We start from the raw sequence: 13358 nt of genomic DNA on the forward strand, positions 1-13358 counted from the left end.
GCCGTGGCCCAAGGTCACTCCCCACCCAGGCTAGGGGACACCACTAAGGGGCATTGGCAGCCTCCACAGCACTAAATCTCCATCTTCCAACTGACTGCCCTGCTGGCCTGGCCCATGTCTATTTATGAGGAAAACTCTGCCCCCTGAGAATTGCCTCACCTCCTACCCACTAGATCTAAAACATTCTCCGATGTCCCAGAAAACAGGGGGAGGCATCAGAGAACTGATAGGATGAGTCATCCAGCCCTGAGTCATCAAACCTTGACCCAGCTTCAACAGCTCAGGCTTAACCCTGAGCTGACTAAATTTACCTACTCTAACAAAAAAAAAAAATACTACATCTAGCACACTAGAGGGTGCTACACAAGAAATAAATCACACCTTGTGTTGCGCAATTAGCAAACTTCCATGATTTCTGCCATTGACTATTTGGTAGGTGAATGGACCCAAGGGCAGCCTGGACATGCACCACATCGATATGCACCATGTGGCAGGAAAGTTTTGCTACCCCTTTCACAGTAATGACTAGATATAAGTTGGTCACATAAAGACGTGGCACGTCTAAAAACCAACTCAGGGGAGGATCTGACGTATTTTTATATTGTATTTGGCATTCCAATTGCTGTGAACCTCCTTGGGTTGTGGGTAAGCCTACATACATCTCTAATATTTGGGTCTGAATGTTCAATCATATATGATATGTTATGCTATATATCTATACCATGATCTTTGTTGCTTCTCTATAGATATTTTTGCTCTCTAAAAATACTCCTAAGGAAGCGGATAGCACTGTGAAACATGTTTAGAAGAAATGGATAATCTCTATGTGATAGACCATATTATCTAACTTGGTATCACTATGTTACGATCCAATCAATGGAGTGTGCCTCCTAATAGGGTATAACATTTGTACATGTTTTATCTGATTAATGTAATAAAATAATGTTTTTAGATTAATCTGTGTTGTTCATGGCAGTCCCATTGAAGTCCACACAGCTTCCGAACATCATTTCAGGTAGATGATTGACAATTATTGGTAGTTCTGATTTATACACAGCATGTTTGTTACAATGAATGTTTTATCATATATTCAGAGTGGAAACCTCGGGGATGATAATATTGATGTTAAAGAAGAGTATAAAGAGGAGGATGAGGAGTATGGAGTGATGGAGGAGTTTTCAGAAGGACACAATGATATAATGGAGCCACCTAATACCAGGAGCCCACCAGAGAGATGTCCTCATCCTCTGTATTCCTGGGATTCCACACAAGAAGATCACACCATCCCTCACTGTTACAAGGTTGGTGGGACAGAGGTTGGACACAGACTCATGGAGACAATGAGTGGATTTTTTATGTAAGCTTATATTTTACAGATGATATTCTCTCTCATTCTCTTGTTTTAGAGTAGAGATCCAATCGATATAGAATTTGAGGTTAAATCAGAAGAAGAAGAGAGGTATGTGAGGAATGATCAGCAGTCTATGGAGGAGGATGGAATAATGGGGACATTTATAGAGGAGGACACTCCTACAGAGATCAGCACAGGTGGGTCATTAACACTAAATATATTCCTCCACCCATACTGCTCACTGATTGGTCCAGAGTAGGCCAAGGTCTGGGTGATATCAGCCTGTAATACCCAATTTAATACACAATACCCCAGTAATACACCATTTATGTTTCTACAATTGATTTATGAAGATTCTAGGGTTCAGCTGGCAGTGAAATGTTCATTTCACCATAAATGTTGGTTGATCTGGGGTATGTGCTTTGGGTCTTCTGTCTCATGCCTGGGTCTAGCAAGATCTCTGACAGAACAATTCTCCCAGGGTTACTTTCTCTGTTTGCTGGCTGTGCCGGGTGGAGGGTTATGTCTGTATAGTCTCAGACCCAAGTCACTGAGTGCAGTCTCAGGAGATGGGAGGCAGCGGGGTGGGGCCTATGCAACTTGTCTCATGGGAACAGGGAACATTTAAGGTCCACTGAATGATGAATACCAATATTATGAGTCCTGACCCTTACACTGTATAATTTATATTGTACATTACATACTCCTGACTCCTGCACTATATACTCTATGTTGTACATTACATCATTCTGATACTATATAGTCCTTTCTGTTGTATCTTATACAATATGTTGTACATTACATAGTCCTGACTTCTGCTCTCTCCCCTCTACCCACTGCTGTATATAAACATAATATGTATTCTCTTTTGTTACACCCATTTTCTAGCAGCTGGACATTTTATATCTGATGACTTGATTGGAGCACAGACTTTTTTACATGCTGATAATGTGATAACATCCTCAAACTTTGGAACCTTAAACAGAAAGTGATAATGAGGGAGGCGTCAATAACCCAATGATGGTGGTCTTCAGGATCAGTCCAGTCTTCATCTTGGTTGTTCTCCCCCCATCCTCACTCTCTGACCTCATGTGGGGCTCAGCCCCGCTGTTATTCAGGACTAAATCATGGACTAAATAAGGAAGTGCGGTACTTCTTGTGTTGGGAAGATGGCAATGAGTGATAGAGGGGGTGGGGACACTCGTCCTATAATCCCCTCATCACTGTCACTCCTATTATGACAGTTCTCTTTGTTTCCTCACTCTCTGACTAAGATCCATGAATAAAGATGTGAACTGGTAGGAGATCAGAGGACCCATTTACTAGTTACCTTGAGGGGGGAATTGTAAGATCCTCAGAGACAAAGCTGCCTGATGTGGGTGGAGTCCTGGTTTAGGGGAACCAATCTGCTCATGTCAAGTAATAATCATTTTATTACTATTTTAGTAGATGGACGGGAGATGAGGAAAACCTTAGAGGATTGTCTCACTTTGTCTCCAGACTGTAAAGTAGAAGATGAGGACAGCACACATTATAGTCCAGGAGAAAACCCGGCTACCTCAAATGTCCATCCGGCACCACACAGTGTAGATGGACCATCATATTCCTCTTATCCTGAGGAACCTCAGACTGTGAGGGATGGTGCTGTCCTTCCAACAGATAAGAGGTTTCCCTGTACTGAGTGCGGGAAGTGTTTCCATTCTAAATCCAAACTTATAAGGCATAAAAGATCTCACACAGGGGAGAAGCCGTATTCCTGTCCTGAGTGCGGGAAATGTTTTTCACAGAAGCCTCATCTTTACAAACATCAGAAATCTCACACAGGGGAGAAGCCATATTCCTGTCCTGAGTGCCGAAAATGTTTTATACAAAAATCAGACCTTGTCTCACATCAGAGATTTCACACGGGGGAAAAGCCATATTCCTGTCCTGAGTGCAGTAAATGTTTTTCACAGACGTCAAGTCTTAACAGACATCAGAGATGTCACACAGGAGAGAAGCCGTATTCCTGTCCTGAGTGCGGGAAATGTTTTTCAGTGAAGTCTAGTCTTTCCACACATCAGAGATCTCATGCGGGGGAGAAGCCGTATTCCTGTCCTGAGTGTGGGAAATGTTTTTCAGACAATTACAGTTTTAACAGACATCAGAGATGTCACATGGGAGAGAAGCCACTGTCCTAAGTGAGGGAATTGTTCCTCACTGAAGTCCTGTCTTCCTGTCAATCAGGGATCCCACACAACCCTTGAGGTGTATTAGTGCCTTGAGTGCGGGAAATGTCTTCTATATGAATGTTGCTGGACATCACAGCTCTCATGTGGGGAAGAAGCACACCCTGATATACACCTCAGATATACTCCATGGCTGATCTTCATCATGTAAGAAACAGTTGATAAGGAGATCAGAGATCACCAAAGACATGGATGAAGTGTTGTACCGTGTTGGCCATTGATAGCAGTAGAAAAATAAAAATGGAGTCATTATCTTTCATTGGCTGAGTACATTTTGTGGTGTAAGCTTTCACAAACACTTAGAGGTCTGTTTTAAAAAAAAAAATATGACCAGCATTTCACCAGCTGTGATGAGTTTTGGCTGTATTTTTTCATATGATCATTAGCTCCATTTAGTGGGCATAGTATTGCACTAATTTTACTGATGGAGGTATTTCAGGAAGATTACCTCATTGTGGCCACTAGATGGAGCTGATGATCATAGGAAATCACTGTGTTAAATAAATACTGTCAGAATTTTTCACAACTAGATGAATGTCTGTCAGGTTTGTCCAATTAATTAAGTAGACCCCTTAGATCCTTCTTTAGGTTTGGTTTCATACAGATAACTGAGATCATACTCATGCATTTATGAGTTGAGAAGACATTGAAGGATATAAGTTAATTAAACCAACCATTGATTTAAAACTGAGAATACCACATTTGGCTATTAGAGGGTGATACGTATCATAGGAATAAGCACCATCAAGAGATCAAATGCAGCATTTTCTATTTTAAATCATACCTATTAATCATGTACAACTATAAACAGAATATGTAGTCATGGACTTGTGTGGATGTGTAGAAGAGAAACTGAGTACCATAAAAGCAACTTTAATATGTATCATTTAAAATCTATTGCACAACATTACATATTACTCTCCATATAGGGGTTCACAACATGCAAAAATTACGATTACAGTTAACATGTGGACTCAACACGTTTTGGGAATCCTTCTTCAGAATCACATGTGACAAAATCTAGATGGTACAATTACATGCATTTCACATTGTGACACATGGATGAATACATAATATAACATACCAGTACACTGGAACCCACTCCTTTTTATTTTTTTTACTCCTAGTCTTTAATAGAGTAATATCAGCCAGTAAGGTAGACTGGAATTCATAGCATGTGCTTGTTACCCATAGAGATGCAAATGAGTAGACCAGGGTGAAGCCACTGCCTCTCAAGTGGAAAATTCAGGTAGAGACAGTAAACAGCCGATGGTCTTGTAAATATAATATATAAAAGTCACATATATTTATAACCTGACCTGAGGGAGGAGGGGGAGACGGATCTCCTATCACAATTTGGATTAGCAGCAAGGATGGGAAGTGTTTTCATAATGGGGGATTTTAATTATCTAGACATAGACTGGGCGGAGGGAACCACGCATTAGTCTAATGCCCTGTACACACGATAGGATTTTCCCACAACAAAATCCATATTTTTTTTCTGACGGTTGTTGGCTCAAACTTGTCTTGCATACACACGGTCACACAAAGTTGGTTGGAAATTCCGAACGTCAAGAACGCGGTGATGTACAACACGTACGACGAGCCGAGAAAAATGAAGTTCAATAGCCAGTGCTGCTCTTCTGCTTGATTCCGAGCATGCGTGGAACTTTGTGCGTCGGAATTGTATACACACGATCGGAATTTCCGACAACTGATTTTGTTGTCGGAAAATTTGAGATCCAGATCTCAAATTTTGTGTGATGGAAATTCCTATGTAAAATGTGTGATGGAGCCTACACACGGTCGGAATTTCCAACAACAAGCTCCCATGGAACATTTTCCGTAGGAAAATCCAACCGTGTGTACGGGGCATTAGGTTCGCCAGTTCCTGAATGTCCTGCAGGACAATTTCATGGTTCAGATGGTAGATGCACCAACTAGAAATAAAGCGCTACTGGATCTACTGATCACGGATGTGGAAATACGGGGCAATTTAGGAAACAGCGATCACAGGTCAATTGGCTTCAGTATAAATCACACAAATAGGAAACATAAGGGGAATACAAAGACGGAGAATTTTCAAAAGAGCCAACTTTCCTAAACTACGAACCTTGCTAGAATGAATGAATTGAGATAAAATCTTAGGAACAAAGAACACGGAGGAGAGATGGGTTTTCTTTAGGAGCATATTAAATAGGGGTATTAGCCAATGCATCCCATTGGGTAATAAATTCAAGAGAACAAAAGTCCTGGATGGCTTAACTCCAATATAAAAATGCATAAAAAAGCAAAGGAGAAGGCCTTCAAAAAATACAAGGTTGTGGGATCATCATCAGCATTCAGACTTTATAAAGAATGCAACAAGAAATGTAAGGGTGCAATTACGGCGGCTATGATAGAACACGAAAGGCGGAAGAGAGCAAAAAAAATCCCAAGAAACAGTAAAAAAGGGAGGACAGACCATATTGGCCCCATAAGGAATAAAGAAGGTCATCTGGTTACAAAGGATGGGGAGATGGCAAAGGTATTGAATTTATTCTTCTCCTCAGTCTTCACAAGGAAATCGGGGGGGGGGGCTTCAGTAACTAAAACTGCAGTGTTTAACCTCATGACACATCACAGGAAGCACCTGCATGGTTAACGGAGGACAGAATTAAAATTAGACTTGGGAAACGTAACCTTAATAAATCACCGGGACTAGATGGCTTGCATCCGAGGGTACTTGGGGAACTCAGTCAAGTAATTGCCAGACCATTGTTCCTAATTTTTTACTGACAGTCTACTGACTGGAATGGTACCAGGTGATTGGAGAAAAGCCAATGTAGCACCAATATTTAAAAAGGGCCAAAATACATCCCTGGGAATTACAGACCAGGTAGCCTAACATCAATAGTATGCAAGCTCTTGGAGGGGATGATAAAGGACTATATACAAGATTTTAGTCATGAGAACGGTATCATTAGCAGTAATCAGCATGGATTCATGAAGAATCGTTCTTGCCAAACCAATCTTTTAATCTGCTATGAGGAGGTGAGTTGCAATCTAGATAAAGGAAGGCCCGTAGACGTGGTGTTTCTGGATTTTGAAAAAGCATTTGACACAGTTCCCCATAAACATTTACTGTACAAAATAAGGTCGTTGGCATGGACCATAGGGTGAGTACATGGATTGAAAACTGGCTACAAGGGAGAGTTCAGAGGGTGGTGATAAATGGGGAGTACTCGGAATGGTCAGGGGTGGGTAGTGGGGTCCCCCAGGGTTCTGTGCTGGGACCAATCCTATTTAATTTGTTCATAAAAGACCTGGAGGATGGGATAAACAGTTCAATCTCTGTATTTGCAGAGGATACTAAACTAAGCAGGGCAAGAACTTCTCCGCAGGATGTGGAAACCTTGCAAAAAGATCTGAACAAATTAATGAGGTGGGCAACTACATGGCAAATGAGGTTTGATGTTGAAAAATGTAAAATGCATTTGGGTGGCAAAAATATGAATGCAATCTATACACTGGGGGAGAACCTCTGGGGGAATCTAGGATGGAAAAGGACCTGGGGGTCCTAGTAGATGATAGGCTCAGCAATGGTATGCAATACCAAGCTGCTGCTAACAAAGCAAACAGAATATTGGCATGCATTAAAAAGGGGATCAACTCCAGAGATACAACAATCATTCTCCCACTCTACAAGACTCTGGTCCGGCCGCACCTGGAGTATGCTGTCCAGTTCTGGGCTCCAGTCCTCAGGAAGGATGTACTGGAAATGGAGCGAGTACGAAGAAGGGCAACAAAGCTAATAATGGGTCTGGAGGATATTAGTTATGAAGAAAGGTTGCGAGCACTGAACTTATTCTCTCTGGAGAAGAGATGCTTGAGAGGGGATATGATTTCAATTTATAAATAATGTACTGGTGACCCCACAATAGGGATAAAACTTTTTCGCGGAAGGGAGTTTAACAAGACACGTGGCCACTAGAAGAAAAGAGGTTTAACCTTAAACTATGTAGAGGGTTCTTTACTGTAAGACCGGTGTTCTGCCGAGAAAGTTCCGCTCGGCGGATAAGGACCCCCCTCTACTGCGCAGGCGCTACGCCTGCGCAGTAGGAGCTGGCAGAAATAGCTGAAGCCAAATAGTTGGAAATCAGCTGTACACAGCGCCTGTAAGAGGGCCCCTCGCGATACCCCCTTTAGATACTTAGTCTTTTTCCATCTTTATATACTCAATTATAGGGATGTGCCCGTAAGTTTGAAATACGTAAGAATTTCTAACGTAAGAAACCATGGTTCGAATACGTAAGAAACCACGCCGTACCCCAAATGTCCACCTGGCACCACACAGTGTAGATGGACCATCGTATTCCTCTTATCCTGAGGAACCTCAGACTGTGAGGGACGGTGCCGTCCTTCGTACAGATAAGAGGTTTTCCTGTACTGAGTGTGGGAAGGGTTTCCGCTTTAAATCCCATCTTAATGTGCATAAAAATTTCACACAGGGCAGAAGCCGTATTCCTGTCCCTCTGTCCTCACTTATTCTAAGGGCATTACAATTAACCCCTGTTCATTTCCTTCCCAGTATTTTACTTCACAACACTACTGATGAATGGCTGTAATGCCAGGAAACCCGTTGAGTGCCACTAGATGCCAACAGTTACTCGTCTCTATTACATATGTTTTTCAATAGATTTATTATACCATGTATATGCGCCATGTCTATCTTCTATCTGTATTGCATGCTATGAGCAGCATATTTAGTGTGAGTCTTGTGACTACCTATCTATTTGATACAAAATATCTGATATGTATTCTAGATTGTAATAAATAAATCATGTATTGTAACTTCATTTCTATGTTGTTATTTTCTCCTGACATGGCATTCCCTCATTTAAAGTCCCACAAACTCTTTCTAACTACCAAATCAGGGATGGAGGCCGCCATGTGTTTTATATAGTGTGTGTGTCAGGTCACGTCCATTTACTGTATAACAGTTCATGTCAGAATCTATAATACAATGAGAGATAAATCACAGGATGTCATTACAGTACCCAAAATTCTTAGACACCCCTCAGTGAATCAATATACAACATAAACTGAAAGAAAGTGCCCTTATCAGCACAATCCAGCCAACATAATGTGTAATGCCGCGTACACACGGTCGGACTTTCTATCCTACTTGGTCCGGCACACTTTCCGACGGACTTTGTCCGCCAGGTGTGCCGGACTTTAAAACGGACGGACTTGCCCACACACGACCGGACTTTCCGGCGGGCTAAGTCCGCCCGTCTTTCCGACGGACTTTCGCCGGTGTTCCGGCGGACTTTCAGAATGAACGGACTTGCCCACACACGGACAAGTCCGTTCATTTTGAACGTGACTCAGGTGCGACGGGACTAGCAAAGGATGTCAATCTTGCCGCTTTTATCGGCGAGATTGACACCTTGCGAGCCCCGTCGCGGGTCATACCAGGCCCTTAGGTCTGGTATGGATTATAAAGGGAACCCCGCTACGCCGAAAAGACGGCGTGGGGTCCCCCCTAAAATCCATACCAGACCCCCGATCCGAGCACGCAGCCTGGCCGGTCAGGAAAGGGGGTGGGGACGAGCGAGCGCCCCCCCCCTCCTGAACCGTACCAGGCCGCATGCCCTCAACATGGGGGGTGGGTGCTTTGGGGGAGGGGGGCGCCCTGCGGGGCCCCCCCACCCCAAAGCACCTTGTCCCCATGTTGATGAGGACAAGGGCCTCTTCCCGACAACCCTGGCCGTTGGTTGTCGGGGTCTGCGGGCGGGGGGCTTATCGGAATCCGGGAGCCCCTTTTAATAAGGGGGCCCCCAGATCCCGGCTCCCCACCCTATGTGAATGAGTATGGGGTACATGGTACCCCTACCCATTCACCTAGGGAAAAAGTGTAAGTAATAAAACACACTACACAGGTTTTTAAAATATTTTATTAAACAGCTCCGGGGGGGGATCTTCCTCCGACTTCGGGGGTCTTCTTCCGGCTTCGGGGGTCCCTCCGCTTCATCTTCTCCCGGCGTCCGGTTGGTTCTTCTCCGCTCTCTTCTCCCGGTGTTCCTGTTCTTCGGCCGGCTCCTCTGCTGTCTTCAGGTAGCTCTCTTGCCAGCAGAGGTCCGGACTTCTGGGCTTCTGGGCTTCTTGTCTTCTCTTCCCCAGATGTTGACACGACGCTCTCTCCGGCTGGACTGCTCTCCGAGGGCTGCGTTGTGACTTATATAGGCGGAGACCCCGCCCCCTTTTGATGTCACAGTCCCTGGGCATGCTGGGACTGTGACGTTTTAGGGGGCGTGGTCACTGGGTGATGTTGATCACGCCCCCTAAAACGTCACAGGCTTTTGCAAGGGGGTGTCTACGCATTTCAGAGCATGCACACTTATTTCTCAAGCCAAGGCTTGAGAAAGCAGTGTTCGTGCTCTGAAATGTTTAGCCATGCTAAGTTATCCTCCAATTGTGACATCACTTCTGCCTAGTTGGCCGATGCATTTCAGCATAGTTCTGAGGCAAGCAGAGGGACCTGTCAGCACTGGAGCTGTGTACACCTCATGGAGATCGCTCTCAGGGAGACAGCCACATTTATTACAGCGACTTGCTTTTTTTTATGAAGCGCGCATAGCTTACTTATACATGTGAGTTGCCAATTGTGTTTACTAATAAATATGTCTTTATATTTCACTTAGACACTTAAAGCGGGGTTCCACCCAAATTTTGAACAATATCTGTATGTATTGTCTTCCTTGCCTAGATGCTGACATGCCATTTAAAAAAATTTAAATCGCATTAATTACCTTTTATTTTTCTATTCTTCTTTGCACTTCCTGGTTCTCCTCCCGTGGGAGTAGGCATGTGTCTAGCCTCTCCCAGACTCCTGGGAGCTAGTCTCAGGCTTCCCAGGATGCCACTGAGCATGTGCGGGAACGAGCGGTGAATGCTGGGAGCACAGCATTCACAGCATCCAGGAAATAAATGCTTGTGGGCTTCAAATGCCCACAATGAAGATGGAAACCGCCTGCAGTGAATAATATAAGTTATTCTTTCCGAGGAAATCTGACACAGGTGGACATATTACACACAATATGTGAGTATGTAATGCTGAGAAGAAAAGTTTGTGAATGAACTAAAAAAAAAAAAAAACGATAGATAGGTGGACCCCCGCTTTAAAAACGTCTTTATACTGCACTTGCCAGGAGGGCTGGTAGTGCCTCTTACTTACTGTATTTATTGGCGTATAACACTCACTTTTTCACCCTAAAAATTGGGTGCAAATAGCACGTGCGTGTTATACGCCAATACTTCAATTTTAGATGCCTCGGAGGGGACAGGGAGGGGGGCGGGACGAGCGCTGTCAGATTACATACAGTGAGAATCTCCTGTTTACTTGGCGGCCTTTGTGAAAGGAAGTCCCGTCTCCTGGGCCGCCCCCCTCCCTGTCCCCTCTAGGCCGCAGATGGGCATGGATGAGGCTGCACTGATGGCAATGGTGAGGCTGCTGCATTGATGGCAATGGTGAAGTTGCTGCATTCATGGCAATGGTGAGGCTGCTGCATTGATGGCAATGGTGAGGCAGCTGCATTGATGGCAATGGTGAGGCAGCTGCATTGATGTGGACTGATGAGGTTGCATTGATGGCAGTTGTGAGGCCGCAGATGGGCATGGATGAGGCTGCATTGGTGGCAATGGTGAGGCTGCAAATGGGCATTGGACAGGCTGTATTGATGGCAATGGTGAGTTGCAGGTGGGCACTGACCCTTATTTTGCTTCAAAGTTCCTTATTTAAAATTTAACTTTTTTTCCTGAAACTTCCATCTTAAAATTAATGTGCGTGTTATACACCTGTGCGTGTTATACGCCGATAAATACGTTTATTTTCTGTGTATCACCCTCTAGTGTGCTATTAGTTAAAGTACAGGCAAATTTATTGACTCATGTTAAGTGTGAGCCTGGATTCTGGGTCATAGTTTACTGCAGTTCAGGCTGGATGACTCACAGAGGCAGGTCTCTGGTGCCTCTCCCTGTTTCTGGAAGTTTGGAGAAACTTCTAGAAGTTAGTGGGTGGAGGCCAGGAGGGTTGATCTGCATACTTAGTGGAACCTGGCCAATACCCGACATACTGTCCTGACAGGGTGGTTAGGCCAGCCCTTAAATATGGGAGAGCCATGCTATCAGAGGAGTCAGGTGGAAGATGGAGTGCTGAGGAGGCTGTTGGTGGCCTAGGGGAGACCCCATATGCAGGCTGGGCTTGGATTGGCTCAGGAGGATCCATTCAGCAGAGCGGTTTGACTTGGAATCTTACCTGAAAAGCAGTAAAAGCAAGGAGGACAGAGTGAGTACACCAGGACACCCAGAGAGACTGCCACATGTAGCACTTAAAGGTTGGAGATCACGCTGGACTGACTTCCTCAGTTGAGGTTCTGTGAGTAGGTGATGGTGGGGGGCGGGTTGGGAGAGTTTGATCCCGATGAATCTGGCCCAACTTAGCAGAAAGCTGGCGGTGAGCCCTTTTAGCAAAACTTGATAAACTTGATAAAGCCAACGCATTTTGGGGGAACACAGACTGTCCCTTCTTCAGGGCTATCAGAGACAAAAAAAAATGTACAGAAACATATATGTATATAGCATGATGTACAATAAAGGTTAGAGTATAAAAATAATTTACATGTCCTATATGTCAAAACATTCTACAAAAGGGTGAAGCTGTATTTAAAAAGAATACAGTCTACATATTTAAAACCTAATAAAAACTAATAAAAAAAAGCTGAAGGGAAGGAGAAGCAGATTATTGAAATGGATAAGAGGAGCTTCTTTAAAAATGATGTAGGCTATAATACATCTAAAAGATACTTAAACAAGATATATTTTAACAGAAAATTTGTTTGGTAACTGACCTTCTGCTGCATGCTATGATGAGTGGGGATGTAGCCCAAACTGGTGTGTCTCTGATACCAAAATCTGTGGGAAAGAGTCAGTCTGATGTAAATGCTGGGGAAAAATAAGGGGGGGGGACCAGGGCGGGGGGGAGAGAGAAAGATTGGCAGAGTGGGGAGGAATGGTAAGGTAGGGGAGGGGGGGAGGGAAATGATCAGGGAGGAGATGAGGGAGGGGGGCAGCAAAGGGGTGGGAGGGTAGATGGGGCAAAGAAAGGGGTGAGGGAAGGGGTGAAAGGGAAACTGGAGTTGGAAAGGGGGAGGGGGACAGGTGGCTTTGATTGGGGGCAGGAGGTGGTTGTGGGGAAAGGGGAGGCATGAGGGGGGAAGAGAGAGGGGAGGAAAGGTACTGGGAGGGGGGAGATGTAGCTGGGGGAGGTAATGGGATGAACTGGAATGGACATCTGATCTTTTTCCCTGAGCTGCATAGAATGGTAGTTTCAGATATAGGTAAAGGAGTGTATGAGTGTCAGATAAGGGTACTCACCGAGGCCGAGTCACTGAGAGCGGTAACCTCTTGTGACTAAGCGCACGCCACTCCTGGAGATGGTACAGGGGGTGAAGGGCACAAAGAGGCATGAGTCACAAGCAGGCTGGGCAGGTCTTGCGTGAAGGTCACTGGCAGGGAGACAGCTGTGCAGGACTGGAAGATGCTGAAGCTCAAGAAGGAGGATGAACAGCTGATCTAGTAAGAGTCTCTAAATAGGCAAAACAGTCTCGTGCAAAGGACTGTTAGCAGGTCTGTCAGCAGGCTGATGACTAGTACTGAAGATTGATAGCAAAGTCCATAAACAGGCCGAGGGTCAAACACAGGTAACTGGAAACAAAGTCTGTGAGCAAGCCAGGGGT

At 44.5% G+C, this 13358-nt stretch overlaps 2 protein-coding genes across 7 annotated transcripts in view; one reads left to right on the forward strand and one right to left on the reverse strand.

Moving 5' to 3' along the window:
• The window catches only part of LOC141121681 (gastrula zinc finger protein XlCGF66.1-like), a 67958-nt gene extending 64094 nt beyond the window's left edge, over nucleotides 1-3864 (forward strand). For 5 of the 6 annotated variants that reach the window (XM_073611378.1, XM_073611381.1, XM_073611383.1 and 2 more), the window contains 3 exons: nucleotides 1095-1301; nucleotides 1407-1548; nucleotides 2798-3864. In XM_073611378.1, the coding sequence (XP_073467479.1) occupies nucleotides 1095-1301; nucleotides 1407-1548; nucleotides 2798-3531 (1083 nt within the window). In that variant the 3' untranslated portion in view covers nucleotides 3532-3864. The remainder of the gene's footprint in view (nucleotides 1-1094; nucleotides 1302-1406; nucleotides 1549-2797) is intronic. The other variant, XM_073611379.1, reaches the window with a different exon arrangement.
• The window catches only part of LOC141121669 (uncharacterized), a 112544-nt gene that overhangs the window by 87137 nt on the left and 12049 nt on the right, over nucleotides 1-13358 (reverse strand). The window lies entirely within an intron of this gene.

Source organism: Aquarana catesbeiana, unplaced genomic scaffold (assembly GCF_042186555.1).
Source record: "Aquarana catesbeiana isolate 2022-GZ unplaced genomic scaffold, ASM4218655v1 unanchor228, whole genome shotgun sequence".
NCBI lineage: Eukaryota > Metazoa > Chordata > Amphibia > Anura > Ranidae > Aquarana > Aquarana catesbeiana.